Source organism: Saccoglossus kowalevskii, chromosome 16 (genome assembly GCF_978046115.1).
Source record: "Saccoglossus kowalevskii chromosome 16, keSacKowa6.1, whole genome shotgun sequence".
In the NCBI taxonomy this organism is placed as follows: Eukaryota; Metazoa; Hemichordata; class Enteropneusta; family Harrimaniidae; genus Saccoglossus; species Saccoglossus kowalevskii.
This window is the reverse complement of record NC_140656.1, coordinates 12,176,318-12,192,021: the sequence shown is the minus strand read 5'-3', so window position 1 is coordinate 12,192,021 and position 15,704 is coordinate 12,176,318. Positions and strand designations below refer to the sequence as shown.

General features: G+C 35.1%; 2 protein-coding genes across 2 annotated transcripts; both read left to right on the top strand.

The window, feature by feature from the left end:
- The first annotated feature begins 31 nt into the window (after window positions 1-31).
- On the top strand, window positions 32-4,948 carry LOC102809695 (glutathione S-transferase theta-1-like). Its single transcript, XM_006822298.2, has 5 exons — window positions 32-188; window positions 1,598-1,685; window positions 2,732-2,882; window positions 4,074-4,250; window positions 4,784-4,948. The coding sequence occupies exons 1-5, from the start codon at window positions 32-34 to the stop codon at window positions 4,946-4,948; spliced, it is 738 nt and encodes a 245-aa protein (XP_006822361.2).
- Window positions 4,949-12,000: 7,052 nt separating this feature from the next.
- LOC102807002 (glutathione S-transferase theta-1-like) lies at window positions 12,001-15,652 on the top strand. Its single transcript, XM_006822282.3, has 5 exons — window positions 12,001-12,261; window positions 12,980-13,067; window positions 13,170-13,320; window positions 14,311-14,478; window positions 14,749-15,652. Exons 1-5 carry the CDS (start codon window positions 12,150-12,152, stop codon window positions 14,914-14,916), a joined length of 687 nt encoding a protein of 228 aa, XP_006822345.1. The 5' UTR covers window positions 12,001-12,149; the 3' UTR covers window positions 14,917-15,652.
- The last annotated feature ends 52 nt before the right edge of the window (window positions 15,653-15,704 follow it).

The window sequence follows — 15,704 nt, the reverse complement described above, 5'->3', positions numbered from 1 at the left end:
ACCGCGATTTGTCCTGGTTATTTTAGGGGGGATGACATTAGAATTGTATATTGACGAGTTGTCACCTCCCTGTAGATCGGTGTTGTTGTTCTGTGAGGCTAATGTTATACTGTACGAGAAAAACATCCTAAATATTGTCAAAGGTCGGTCTAACAAAGTGTTTTGGTGTTTAAAAGGAAGTACTTGTGGTAATTACTAGCAGTATGCGTGTGACGCGTGCTACACAATTTAGCAAGAATGAATTATTTCCTATTATTGTTTCAAGCACAGTCCCTCTGAGGGACTTTGTTTCAATAATGATTTTTTCATTCTTAGCATTTTTGCAAAATTTATTTTCTATATTTTTGATATGTTTTTAGTACTGTAAGTTTTTGTTGTATGAATGTTTTGTTATTGTTATTTTTGGACTTTACTTAAGATTTCATTGGTACGTTCCAAATAAAAAATTCTAATATAAAATATCAATCATTAGGGGTCAACCATTTGATATCATGGTGTGAAAAATGCATTTTCATGGAAGTAAATCGTTCGGGTACAACCATTTGAAATCATGGGGTGGCTGGGAGAGTGTGAAAAGTGCATTTTCATGGAAGTAAATCGTTCGGGCTTAACAATTTGAAATCATGCCTTGTGGCTGGGAGAGTGTGAAAAGTGCGTTTTCATGGAAGTAAATCGTTTGGGTACAACCATTTGAAATCATGGGGGTGGCTGGGAGAGTGTGAAAAATGCATTTTCATGGAAGTAAATCGTTTGGGTACAATCATTTGAAATCATGGGGGTGGCTGGGAGAGTGTGAAAAGTGCGTTTTCATGGAAGTAAATCGTTTGGGTTCAACCATTTGAAATCATGGGGCGGCGTGGAGAGTGTGAAAAGTGCATTTTCATGGAAGTATATCGTTTTGGTTCAACCATTTGAAATCATGGGGATAGCTTCGAGAGTGTGAAAAGTGCATTTTCATGAAAGTAAATCGTTTGGATTCAACAATTTGAAATCATGCTTTGTGGCTGGGAGAGTGTGAAAGTGCATTTTTCATGAAAGTAAATCGTTTGGGTTCAACCATTTGAAATCATGGGGGTGGCTGGGAGAGTGTGAAAAGTGCGTTTTCATGGAAGTAAATCGTTTGGGTACAACCATTTGAAATCATGGGGGTGGCTGGGAGAGTGTGAAAAGTGCGTTTTCATGGAAGTAAATCGTTTGGGTTCAACCATTTGAAATCATGGGGGTGGCTTGGAGAGTGTGAAAAGTGCGTTTTCATGGAAGTAAATCGTTTGAAATCATGGGGGTGGCTGGGAGAGTGTGAAAAGTGCGTTTTCATGGAAGTAAATTGTTTGGGTTCAACCATTTGAAATCATGGGGGCGGCGTGGAGAGTGTGAAAAGTGCATTTTCATGGAAGTAAATCGTTTGGGTTCAACCATTTGAAATCATGGGGACGGCTGGGAGAGTGTGAAAAGTGCATTTTCATGGAAGTAAATCGTTTGGGTTCAACCATTTGAAATCATGGGGACGGCTGGGAGAGTGTGAAAAGTGTATTTTCATTTTAGGGGGGTCAACATTTTATGGCTGTAATTTACATGCAATTATTCTTCTTACAACCAGGTGACACCTGGTCAGAAACATTCTACCAAATTAATCCGCAGAACAAAGTGCCTGCAATAAAAGATATTCTGTTCTGTCTCGGTGAAAGGTATAGTAAAGATATAAGTATAATAACTTCATTACTCAATAAGTACCATCTGACGGTACAGTATGGTAAAGACATAACATAAAATACATTGCACAGATAGAAACAAACAATACCTAATACAAAATACCCTCCCTCCCGTTGTTATTACAGAAATTAAACCATTATTTTTATTTAATTTTGTATATTGTATTTTTTCAACTAATTGGCTAATGCAATATAACAAACTACATATTCAACTTTAAGTTGTTTTATAGTTATTTAGTTTTTCATTTTTCTGGTTTGTTTTGATATCACTTTCTTTAAGTAAGAATTTTCTTTCCTATTTATATAATTCACTATCTAGGACAAAGTGAATTTAATTCTCAAATACTTTTTGCTTGCATTTTTTTTTACAAAGTCTATCGATATTCTTTTCTTCTAAGACTTTTCTTCTAATGACATTTCCAAATTATGTCCACTGATTCTAAACATAGTCACAATTCTTCTAAGGTTTTTATTTCATTAAGGTATTTTTCCACTCCAAACTCTTTTTTAAATAATTGATATGTTATTAATCTCTTTTTCCTTCTTTTTAATTATTTCAATATTTAATTGTTCCTTCCAGGACTTTTTACTCATTTGGTAATGTATGGTCCATACAATTTTTTACTCTTTTGTTGGGATAAATTTATGTAATTATATATGTGGTTAACGTAAATAATAAAAAAAAAAATGAAAAAAAAAAAAAAAATTATGGTCCATAATAGTTACAAAATGATTGATACTAGTATTTGTTATCTTAACTTTAACTTTAATTTCTTTAAATTCAAATTTCCCCATGCTTTCTTCAATATTTTTGTGTTGATTTGTATTATTTTTAATATTTTCTTTTAGTGTACTTTGTAATACATCATGGCTTTCTCTGGCAGTGTGTTTAGTCTGTATCGGTAGATGTAACATGTAATTGTATTAGGTTGCCTGAAACATACATGAAGAAAAGTGAATAGTTATGGTTGTCATATATTACTAGGACATTTTTTATTGTTTTTCATCTTTATTGCATGCAGCGTTGCTATTTTGAAATACTTGGCAGCCAAATACAACACTGTAGATCACTGGTATCCACAAGATCTGCAGAAGAGAGCCAGAGTGGATGAGTATCTCGCTTGGCACCATGGTAACACCAGAAAGGATGTAGCATTCCTATACTGGACAGAGGTATTTTGAAATGTTATCACACTTCAGGCTTTGAAGATACCGTGCCTAGTTTGTGAATGGAATATTTTTGTAATTTTAAAATCTGTTTTTTTTTCACTGTTGTTTGATCATTTTTGTCATCATCAGAGCATTACTTTGGCAGCTAATTAGTTACAGTGCAATATCTGCTGATATCGCATATACATTACAGTACAATATTTGCTGATATCACATATAAATTACAGTACAATATTTGCTGATATCGCATATAAATTACAGTACAATATTTGCTGATATCGCATATAAATTACAGTACAATATCTGCTGATATCGCATATAAATTACAGTACAATATTTGCTGATATCGCATATAAATTACAGTACAATATTTGCTGATATCGCATATAAATTACAGTACAATATTTGCTGATATCGCATATAAATTACAGTACAATATTTGCTGATATCGCATATAAATTACAGTGCAATATTTGCTGATATCGCATATAAATTACAGTACAATATCAGCTGATATTGCATATAAATTACAGTGCAATATTTGCGGATATCGCATATAAATTACAGTACAATATTTGCTGATATTGCATATAAATTACAGTACAATATCAGCTGATATTGCATATAAATTACAGTGCAATATTTGCTAATATCGCATATACATTACAGTACAATATTTGCTGATATCGCATATAAATTACAGTGCAATATTTACTGATATCGCATATAAATTACAGTGCAATATTTGCTGATATCGCATAAAAATTACAGTACAATATTTGCTTATATCGCATATCAATTACAGTACAATATTTGCTGATATCGCATATAAATTACAGTGCAATATTTGCTGATATCGCATAAAAATTACAGTACAATATCAGCTGATATTGCATATAAATTACAGTGCAATATTTGCTAATATCGCATATACATTACAGTACAATATTTGCTTATATCGCATATAAATTACAGTACAATATTTGCTGATATCGCATATAAATTACAGTACAATATTTGCTTATATCGCATATAAATTACAGTACAATATTTGCTGATATTGCATATAAATTACAGTGCAATATCTGTCGATAATATATTTCAGATGTTTACAGTGCAATATCTGCTGATACCACATATCAGTGGAATACTTCCGCCAATATTGCATGATTTAATTTGTATTATTTGTTTTAGGTGGTTATTCCTATTGTAAGTGGCACGGAGATAAACCAGCAAAGACTAGAAAATGCAGTGACTGCATTCAAGGCCACATTGGATAGAGTTGAGAATACATATAGTATATTTTTAAAAGATCAGAAATTTCTTTGTGGTGATGACATCACTCTTGCAGATATAATGGCAGTACCGGAGGTACATTTTTCTAGTTCTTTCTATCGTATAAATTCCGTATAACTTTGAATATTGTACAGTTGGTGTAAAAAAATTATGTGGAAGTCAAACACCATTTTGTCAACAACACACTCTTTTTACAGCGAACAATGAAAAAAAATCAAGCCGCAAAAAAATAAATACCGTAATCAATTTTACAAATTTTACAGAAGAGAATAAATTATTATGATAATGGACAATAACAGCAGTGAAATGAACATTGTCAATGATGAAATTGCCAAATTTATAAAAACATTTTGATTATGTAACAGAAATACCTCTTGTTAGTATGGCATAATTTTCTTTTTATGTTTTTTTTTTTAATTCTAAATTTAGTTTTTAGTTTGTAAATTCTTATTTACAGTAATGTTTTGTAGTTGACATTGTTTTTGTGTGCTTGTATTTCATCTTGTATTTGTTCTGCATGTTCAATGTAGCGATTTCAAGGGATTACCATAACGTATGGTCACTATATCATTGTGTAGTTTGGTAATATACAATTTGTTCCTTTCCAGCTCTTGCAGCTGACCACTTCAGGTCGAGATATTGCTCCGGACACTCCAAAAATTAATGTATGGATTGAGAGAGTGCGGTCAAGGCTACAGCCATTTTTTGATCAAATCCACACACCAATATATAAGATGAGACGAAATATATTGAAAACAAGTCATTGTCAATGACACGTCCCCGTTCCGTTCATATTTGAGTGACATATACATTCAAAGCAGATCATGACCGAAATGCACCTGCATAATGTACAACACATTGTGCTAAATCTGAACAAAATCCATCCATGCATGACTGAGATCCGGTTCTGGAATTGTGAAAATACGTGATTTTGATGCATTTTCGGCCTTAAAATGGCCATCATTCCGCTATTGTTAAGCAGATCATGAAACAAATGCACATATCTATTTGTGACATGATGTACCATGTGTGTGTGAAGTTTGAACTTGATCAATCCAGACATGTCTCGGATACGGATCCAGAACTGAATTCTTTAAAACAAAATGGCCGCCAGTCGGCTATTTCGAACTTGATCCGAAAAAAAAATGACGTGCATCAAGGTCCTATTATGTTTAATGTATGTACCAAATTTGAACAAAATCCATCCATGCATAACTGAGATACGGGTCCGGAATGGTGAAAATGTGCGATTTCAATGCATTTTCGGCCTTAAAGCGGCTCCCATTTGGCTATCGTTAATGAGATCATGAAACAAATGCACATACATATTTGTGACATGATGTACCTTGTGTGTGTGAAGTTTGAACTTGATCAATCCAGACATGTCTCGGATACGGATCCAGAACTGAATTCTTTAAAACAAAATGGCCGCCAGTCGGCTATTTCGAACTTGATCCGAAAAAAAATGACGTGCATCAAGGTCCTATTATGTTTAATGTATGTACCAAATTTGAATGAAATCCGTCCATGCATAACTGAGATCCGGGTCCGGAATGGTGAAAATGTGCGATTTCAATGCATTTTCGGCCTTAAAGCGGCCGCCATTTGGCTATCGTTAATGAGATCATGAAACAAATGCACATACATATTTGTGACATGATGTACCTTGTGTGTGTGAAGTTTGAACTCGATCAATCCAAGCATGTCTCAGATACGGATCCAGAACTGAATTCTTTAAAACAAAATGGCCGCCAGTCGGCCATTTCGAACCCGATCCACAAAAAAAAATGACGTGCATCAAGGTCCTATTATGTTTAATGTATGTACCAAATTTGAACAAAATCCGTCCATGCATAACTGAGATCCGGGTCCGGAATGGTGAAAATGTGCTATTCGGCTATCGTTAATCGGATCATGAAAAAAATGCATGTGCATATGTCCCATATAATGTGTGATGTATGAGTGAAGTTTGAACTTAATCGGTCCATGCATGTTCGAGATACAGGTGATCACGGACGCACGGACGCACGGACGGACGGACGCACACAGGGGACTAACAAAACAATCAAAATTGTAAAGCATGTTTGCATTGATTGTTGTCTTCGATCAGGCTCAACATGCTTGGCCGGCCACACGAATGGTCTTATGACTGTCACATGACTGATCACATGTTTGGATGACACCATTTCAAATTTTTGTATGATCTAACCATACATGTACACAAAAATTTTGATTATAATTTTTGCAAAAAATATCTTTCATGACAATTTATATGTATCAAGCATTTTTCTGATCAAAATATATATATTATATTATATTATATTATATTATATTATATTATATTATATTATATTATATTATATTATATTATATTATATTATATTATATTATATTATATTATATTATAAAAATCTTGTAAATTAGTTGCGGTGATTATATTATATGTTCATTATATAATGACTTGCATAAAATTATTAGAATAATTTAAAATGATTCATAAATATTACTTAGTATATTGTGAAAATGGTTACTGTATTAAAAGAACATCTCAAATAGAAGTGCATATAAGCCAACTGTTGCATATGTAACCTTTGAATATAGTTCTAATCTATGGCAGATTGGTACCATCAGATGTGCTCCCATGCTAATGATTTTATTAAAGTATTGTTCATAGAGGGATCTTTTTATGAAAAGCAAATCAATTTGGTAAAAAAAATATTTTCACCAGTTCTCAAGTATGCATAAATCATTTATTCCAACTAGATGGAAAAGTAAAACATATGAAGTTCCATATGCAATATATTTATGCAATTTTCAGTCAAAACGTTATGAAAAATGTTGACTTTTCTCAAACATGCCAGCACCATTTTTATTCGAACCTGGGTCACGGTTACATCACAGTCCCACTGATGTGGTTACATGTAGACACAGTCAGCTGGCGCACACGTGATAATAAAATAAATACGATATTTACTATATGGGGCCGCCATCTTGAATGACGCATAAAACTAAATATAAAGAGACAAGTAACCTGTAGAATACTGTGTGGGTAATATTTTTTATCTTGATTTTTGTTGCATTTGCAGCAAATAGTTACCAAACAATGAGAAATCTATAGGATTGAATATACCCCACAGCTGGCTTCACATACATTGTTCATAGTTCATATGGTGCTTACACCAGGATTTAGTTACAGCACCTAGGCGGTATGTGGTTACAGCTTAATGTTCGAGTAATCGCAAGAAATTGACATGACAATAGAAATTCATTAAAGACTGCCACTCCCATGCAATTAACAGCGAGTGAAATTCCTGGGATTGAAACATATATTTTGAAGTCACTGGTGTAGGCAACGAATAACTGCAAGTTGACATAAAGACGAGGTAGTTTATTTAATCAGTGGTCAACTAGAGGCTGAAATTATAATTAATTTGTTTATTTCAATTTCTCCTGACGTCAAATAGAATACACTGGTGAAACACGGTAGTAACTGTGGGTGAAAGGATGTTTTGGGGTGTAGTTTACATTGTATATAGAGTGGTAGGGTCGGGTGTAATGTGTTCATTTCCAACTATTATGAAGTCACGTAGAATTTCACTTAATTTATTTTTTCTGACATGTTTTCAAGCATTACATGTGAATCCAATTTTCACTGCGCTGTGTCTCAATAGAGTATGAGGGAAATGGCATATTCACTGGAATTTATTTCAGGGGAAAAATGTTTTCAGTGATAATGAAGTATTATGACAGATACCCTCCCCGTGGCTTTCATTGCGTATGGAAGTTATTTTCACGAGTGATGCGGTGTATCCTGCTGCCGTACTTTCACGAGCGAAGCCACGGGGAGGGTGTGGGGTTCTGTTATTATACACATGTCCCATATTTGATTATTTCATATTAAAAAAAGAACGTGCAACAAACCGGGATAGAAATTTAGATCGGGGAACCCAATTGCCCATTAATATGCTCCAAGACAGTGCTGCGACCTAGCAACGCTTGTCAGTGTAGAACGCGTGTCGCTGTACGTGTGAAAATAAAATAATCAGACGTCTAATTTAAGTCATTGTCCGAATAAATAACTCGTGGATGTTTAAACGCGGTGGTCGTAGCGCAGCGCGTGTTCGAATTTCATGTAAATAAACAATGTATTTTACACGCGTTGTATACGTCGCTATGAGTCCCATATTGAACAGGACGCGACACGACGACTGTCGCCCATTAGTTGGGACCACGACAGAACCAGAACTTAAACTGGGCGACTACGATACACGGTTGATGTTGAAGTTAAAAGTTCCTCCACAGATCTGTGCATTGGCAAACATGCCGTGCAACTGCGGTACTTCACTGACGGAATGACTTTCGTTGAAATCGGTCGTCGCTGACTCGTGAGCTGCACACTACAACCTCGTTTGTGATGTTGCTTGCTTGTCGTGGATGGACTGAGTCTTGGTTACCGGTTAAATTTTGCTAATTTGGCGTTGGTAATCTTTATTTGGAACCGAGTAACGCCGCAACGTCGCCAACAGAAACCTCATGGTATATTGATGTTGATGGTTGCGGCTCCATATTAATCGGAGATTTCACTGCGGGTCTAGGCAGCGGGTGGATCTTCCGAGAGCCCTTCAAGATTTATAAAACTCAGATTCCAGGTGGTCAACAAACATTAAGTTCTCCCAATCCTAGTATTCTATGTGATGTACATCTAACATGCCAAAAATGCTGGTGAACGATTTGAACCTGACAAAAATACTTGAAATAAATACCAGGAAGGGGAGGGGGGTAAAAGAAAAGTTATATAACATTTTATTATTCAATAATTTATTAAAATACATCAGTTTGTCCAACTCCCTGTGATACAACACCTCAGACATAGCTTATTGTACTCGGCTTGAGTGTGGGCAAAAAGTTACTATTTGAATTTTTGATATCTGTTTTCATTAATGAGAAAGTTGACCCCGAAGTTAGAGTAGCTGTTCAGCAGGAATGGCTTTTTAACTCTTCTGTGATTTTGTTTGGCTTAGCTGATTTTGTCACGGTTCATACTTGACAGGCAGGTCGTACCATCACTAATTGGAAAAACAATCCTGACCCACCCGCTACCATGGCAACAGCCAAAGTCTTGTAATAGCAGTGCCCAAATGATCATGCCTTTTATTTTGGCTACGTTGCGCACTGGTAAGAGATCACCGGCGCCGACATTGTTACCACTGTCAACGGAATCCCAACGCAGCTTTGAACTTTGAATAAAATGTAAATGCTGTCTCCAATCTAGAAAATACTATCGCAAAACGGTTGGAAATAATACATTTAACGGCTGAATACGTCCTAACAATAAAATAAAGTGACTTCTAATGACTGCCATGTTATTTTGCGAACCTCGTATAAGGTGCCCGGTTTTAGTTATAAACAGACGTTAGCTTCACGTTCATGTCCCTTCCATGATAACAGCCGAAAACATATTGCTTGTTTTTTACCGGTTTTCATTGGCAACCGAAGTATTTTTATTTTGTAAACAAATTTTCGTCTGCTATTTGTATTCAGTTCAAATCGTTCAGCAACATTTTTGGCATATTAGGTGTACATCACATGGAATACTACGATTGAGAGAACTTGATGTATGTTGACTGATTTTTATCATAGTACGAAGTACCAGGAAGTTACTCAGTTCCAAATAAAGATTACCAACGTCAAATGAGCAACATTTGACTGGTAATCAAGATTCATGTAATCCATGGCTAACATGCAACATCACAAGCGAAGTTGTAGCATGCAGTACCAGTAAGTCATCCCGTCAGTGCAGTACTGCAGTAACACGGCATGTTTGCCATCAGCATTGTATTCAAACGAATCACGTGGTGTGCCGTTCTCGTTCAAACCCGGGATTCGATCAATAGGGGAGTCCCAATTAAAAAAACACATTGCAAATCATGCAAGTTCAACATTTTCAAACCAATATACTAAAACAGAAATGCTCAGAGATGCAAATGAAGGATAGATATTACTTTTCACTATACACATCTCTGTTGATACTATCCCTCACATTTTCTTCTCCCAATTACTCCTGCGTAAAATGGACTAGCCTCTTCATGTTGACATTCAGACTAAAATCACGTGATAGGCTGTTAAAATTGGCTGTTGTATACTCTTTCGCCGGTCTGGAAAAGGTGTTTAATTAACTCACATTCAAGCAACAATGCAGATTTCCCAGTGGGAGTGAGACTATTCGACTCTGCCACTAAAAAAATAGGGGTGTTTTTAGCAAAAAACGAATAACCCTGGAATACACACAATATACTGAATTTCGAAACAAATCGTGCATTACTTACAGCAGCAGAATACCACAGAAATATCAGACGAAACATGAAAACACTATATATTGTATTTCAGCTTGAACCCTCTATATTGCAATTCAAGGAATTAACCCCATATGTGCATCCATTTCCCACCTTGGTATCACCCACCCCTGAAAACAAACTCTTAATAACTCTTAAAAAAAAAAAAAAAAAAAAAAAAAAAAAAAAAAGGAAAAAGAAATATTATTGGCACTTAAATATTGCTGACAAAATATGTAATAATGCAATAGTGCTGCAGCTCCGTGAATCATAATTCACATCCCAATAACACACTCAGTGCCATATTATTGTATCAACAACCCCAACTAAAATTATGATACCAGTTTAAAAATTTTTACACTTAATCAGATGATACATTCAACACGAGAAAGAAACTGTAAATTAATTACCACTGACTTAGTCATTAAGCAAAAAGTTATGTTGCCAGTCTGGCACAACCCTAAAAAAAAGACCATAAACAGTTTGCTAAATAAACCATATATAAATGCATAATTAAATAAAACTCAACAGTGTTTTTTTTCTTACCTCATGTCGGATATATAGCTATAACTAGTTTGTCTGGAGTCACTTACACTTAATATTACATCCCACATGGGAAAGAAACTGTAAGTAATTACCACTTATTTCGTCATAATTGATAATTAAATCATATATAAAGACATACCTCAATAAAATTCAAAAGCTTTTTTTTTTTTTTTTTATAACTTTATAACTTTACACCACATCATCTTTATTAGGCGAATACTTCTTTCCATCAATGTACAGCACGCCTCTTCGAAAAATAGGTCGTTTCCCCTCATCGTAAGCACGTTTAATAACAGCGTTCAATGTTTTCTTCAATTGAAAGTCTTCAATAATCATATCCCGTTTTACATATATTCCTGTATCCTTTAACGCAATTCGTTGTTTTCGTATGATTTCTTCTTTCTTTAGACGACTGAAGAACTTCACCAATACTTGTCTTGGGTAGGGCCGGTTCTCTGTTTTGGCTACTTCACCAATATTTACCCGGTGGGCATTTTCCACTAAACCTGCTTGCATACCAAATTTATCCACTAGTATTTTCACATTCATCTTTATGAAATTCCATACACACTGAGTAGTCCTTTTTTGGTAACTTTTTGACAAAATATATTGAGTTGGTAAGTGGTATTTTTCACGATAACAATCCTAACAACATGAGGGTAGCCATAACTGTCAATCGTTATCAGTAACTGTTGTTTATGTATATGACGTTTCTTATTACGTTGCTCCATTACTAGCGATGAAAAATCGGAAAAAAATAATAAAAAAATAAACTGATCGATTTATTTGGATTTTAGGTGACTGTGCACCCACGGTTACTAAAAAAGAAGTAAACGTGAGTGAACCATGAACGAACCAAATCCACATCTTATTGAATTTGAAGTAGAACGCCCTCTTCGTGGTGAACGGAACAAATCATGTGTTTTGATCACCTGATTATCTTGACCCCATGTCAGTACAAAGTATGTGTTGAAAGTTTGTTGGACATTACCCCTCGACATGCAGTTAGACTGTGAACTGCACTCTGCTGTGCATTTTAACCCCTAAACAAAGATACAGGACTGCTCGTGGTTTGTTTCATTTATTTGGATTGAGAATGGTCCTAACAGTGTATTACGATGTAATGTCGCAACCATGTAGATCGGTGTTGTTGTTCTGTGAGGTTAACGGTATACCGTACGAGAAGGAAGTCGTATCTATTGGCAAAGGTAGGTCTTACAATACGTTTTGGGCGTTGGTGTATACAAATCATAGTACATATTTGAATAGTTGTGAGAAATTATAGCAGTCAATTTAAATTTTAACATATTTATGCAGTACATCCCCGGGGGACTACCTCCATATTAGCTGTGGAATCATAGCCCCCTGAGGGCCGTTTTGGTCGTCGGTATCTGGCATACAAAATTTAAAAAGAAGACGTCCAAGTAATAAAGAAAAAGGTAAAACAGTTGTCAGTCGCAAGATAGAGCTACGGATCCGCAGCTACTTCCATATTAAGTGGGTAGTGGTGTGCAGCCCACCTCTCGTAAACCATACTTACTTCTAAACCATTTTTTTTTCTATTTATATACCCACTTCTAAACACAAGTGTTTACAGCAAAAAAAAACACCCAGCTCACAACTTTTGCAACAAGTGAGCGCATCCGGGTGATGCATTTTATTCAGCTTTTTCCGGTATTTGGCTTTGAATATAAGGATCTGTGAAAAAGTAAATAAATACTACATACTTCTAAACTAAACCATTGATGAATGACCACCCACTTCTAAACAAAATAACGTGAAATGACACCCAGTCGGGCGGCACATACCCGTATTGCACTTCTATGCAAGTAGCCCCCCCGGGAGTACATCTAACTCACAGAGATGTTATTTTTTTTATGACGATTTGAATTACTCCTGTGTTTTTGTAATTGATCATCTTATCAGGGGAGCACATGTCAGAAGAGTTCAGCCAAATTAATCCAGAGAACAAATTGCCTGCAATAAAAGATGGTCTGTTCTGTCTCAGAGAAAGGTACGAAGAGCTACAGCTATGCAACTGAAATTCTTGAAATTAATTCTTTTTAAACTATCCAGTAATGATTTGAAACTACACTTCTTCACATCTTAATTGCAGCGTTGCTATTTTGAAGTACTTGGCAGCGAAATACAACACTGCAGATCACTGGTATCCACGAGATCTGCAGAAGAGGGCAAAAGTGGATGAGTATCTCGCTTGGCACCATGGTAACACCAGAAAGGATGCAATATTTGTATTCTGGACTGAGGTAATATTCTCAATCGCATGTCTTTACATTCTCTTGCTTTTTAAGAATTTGAACATTATCAGTGAGAATAATTTAAAAAACAAATATCGTTTTTGAATTCAACACTAAATTCCCTCCCCAGTAATGTTCTATACAATATAAACCCCACTTATGAAACAAGGGCTACTTTTCACAATTTTGATCCCTGGCACTGTCCTAACCTAGCCCAATGAATGATCTTGGTATTACTACTGTCCTAAACCCAAATTATTGAACTTCAATGTTTCGATACTAGCTCCACAGTTGCTCCTTGTGGCCAGAGGTTGAGGTATATATTTAGTCATGCATGCATAATGTTATGAGATATTTTCATCTGTAATGTTCTACTTTTAATTTTTGAACAATCTGGGATATTGATGGGATTAAGTGTCAACAAATATCTGCTATACCATATACATTTTGTATTGGTTATTGACAGTAGTGTAATATCTGCTGATATCACACATACTTTTTCACAAAGCAATATCTGCAATATTGCTGTTGATAATTGCATAGTTTAAAGGCCCAGGTATACTATAAATACGCTCCTAAACAATAGGGATTATTTCCTTGCTTGTCACGCTGTAGTAAACAGCTCCAGCCAAGCTCCGGTAAAAACACGTTTTCTTGAACTTACAAGTCGATTATGTCGTGCCAAAGTGGGTGCATGTGACTATGAATATCACAGCAGTGACTGTGTGTAGTATTTATGACAATAGTGTACGAGCTGAGATTTTGGCAGATAAAAGTCAAAAACATGAACCGGGGAAAGGCGCGTTACTAATCTTGAATAATTAACTGTCAATCAAAGTCACGGGATGTTGGACCGCTGAAACAGGATGAGTCATAGGCTATGCAAGTGATTAACAGCACTCATTAGCATATCCACACCTCCAATTCACACTTGCCCAGGGTAAGTGAATTGGGCCTTTAACTTAAACATAAGCTCATTAAATTTCAATATTTTTTTAGGTGCTTATTCCACGAATGAGGGGCACAGAGATAAACCAGCCAAGACTAAAAAAAGCAGTTGCTGCATTTGACAACACAATGGATAAAATTGAGAAAATATTCTTGAAAGATCAGAAATTTCTTTGTGGTGATGACATCACTCTTGCGGATATAATGGCAGTACCAGAGGTAAGATTCGATAGTACATCAGTTCCAGACAAAATTGGATATTGCAAAATGATGTCCATTACCTGGTATATCAGTGTTAAATTTGATTCTTTTGGAAATAAAGTAGTGTTACTTATTTATTTCAATAATTGTCTGAAAAAGCATTTCTTGTATTCTTCCTGAATTACTAATATTCAATCCATTACATAGAAAAATTTCACAAATTTATTTTGCTGCAAAAGATGACATTTTATTGTATTACAGCAGAATGCTTGTTCTATTTTTTTTCAGTTCTTGCAGCTGACTGCTTCAGGTCGAGATATTGCTCCAGACAGTCCAAAAATTAATGCATGGATTGAGAGAGTGCGGTCAAGACTACAGCCATTTTTTGATCAATTCCACACACCAATATACAAGATGAGACAAAAGAGACTGGCAGCAAAAGAATCAAAACTGTAAATAATGATTCAGATTTCATGCATCACATGACTGGGTGTTGTATAGCCAACCAAGTACCAAGTATAATAGATGTGTACACCTAAAATAGCCCAAAATAAATGTTTTGTACAACAAGTATTGTACTGGAAAATTCGCTTTTAGATTTTATAAAAACAATTGGGAAATTATTTTATATATGCTATGGTTTTTAAAAAATAATTAGGAACTGAGGTTTATCGATATATGAATTGACAGTTTACAAAATAGCAGTTATTGACAGACAAAGATGCAAAACCAACAAGTTGGAAATTATATTTTCACTAATTTGTCAATGTAAATGATGAACAAAACAAATTTGAGCAAAACATTCATAGGTTTGTTGGTTGCAATTAAAATGTACATCAGAATAGCATAGACTTTCTTTATTGGAATGATAATTTTGCAAACATAGGACAATACCCTGGAATTCAACAATATTGTGATTTTTTTTTCTTTTGGTATTTAATGGCACGTCTTATCTTCATATCTGAAACAAGCAATGCCATATCCTTGATACACCCGTCAGAGCATACAAGAAATGGTCATACTTATCTGTGCCCCAATTGTCATAGTTACCTAACAGCTAATCCAATTAAAATTAGATCAAGAGCAGAAGAGTGGCTCTGTTTAGCAGTTTCTATCGCCTAACTGCACTCAACAAAATGATTTTCATGCAAGGGTGTCTATGATCAAAATAAAGTAATGATTCATTATGCAATAGATTCAATGTTTGATTTATAAGTACTTCTATCATATAAGCTAATACAGTA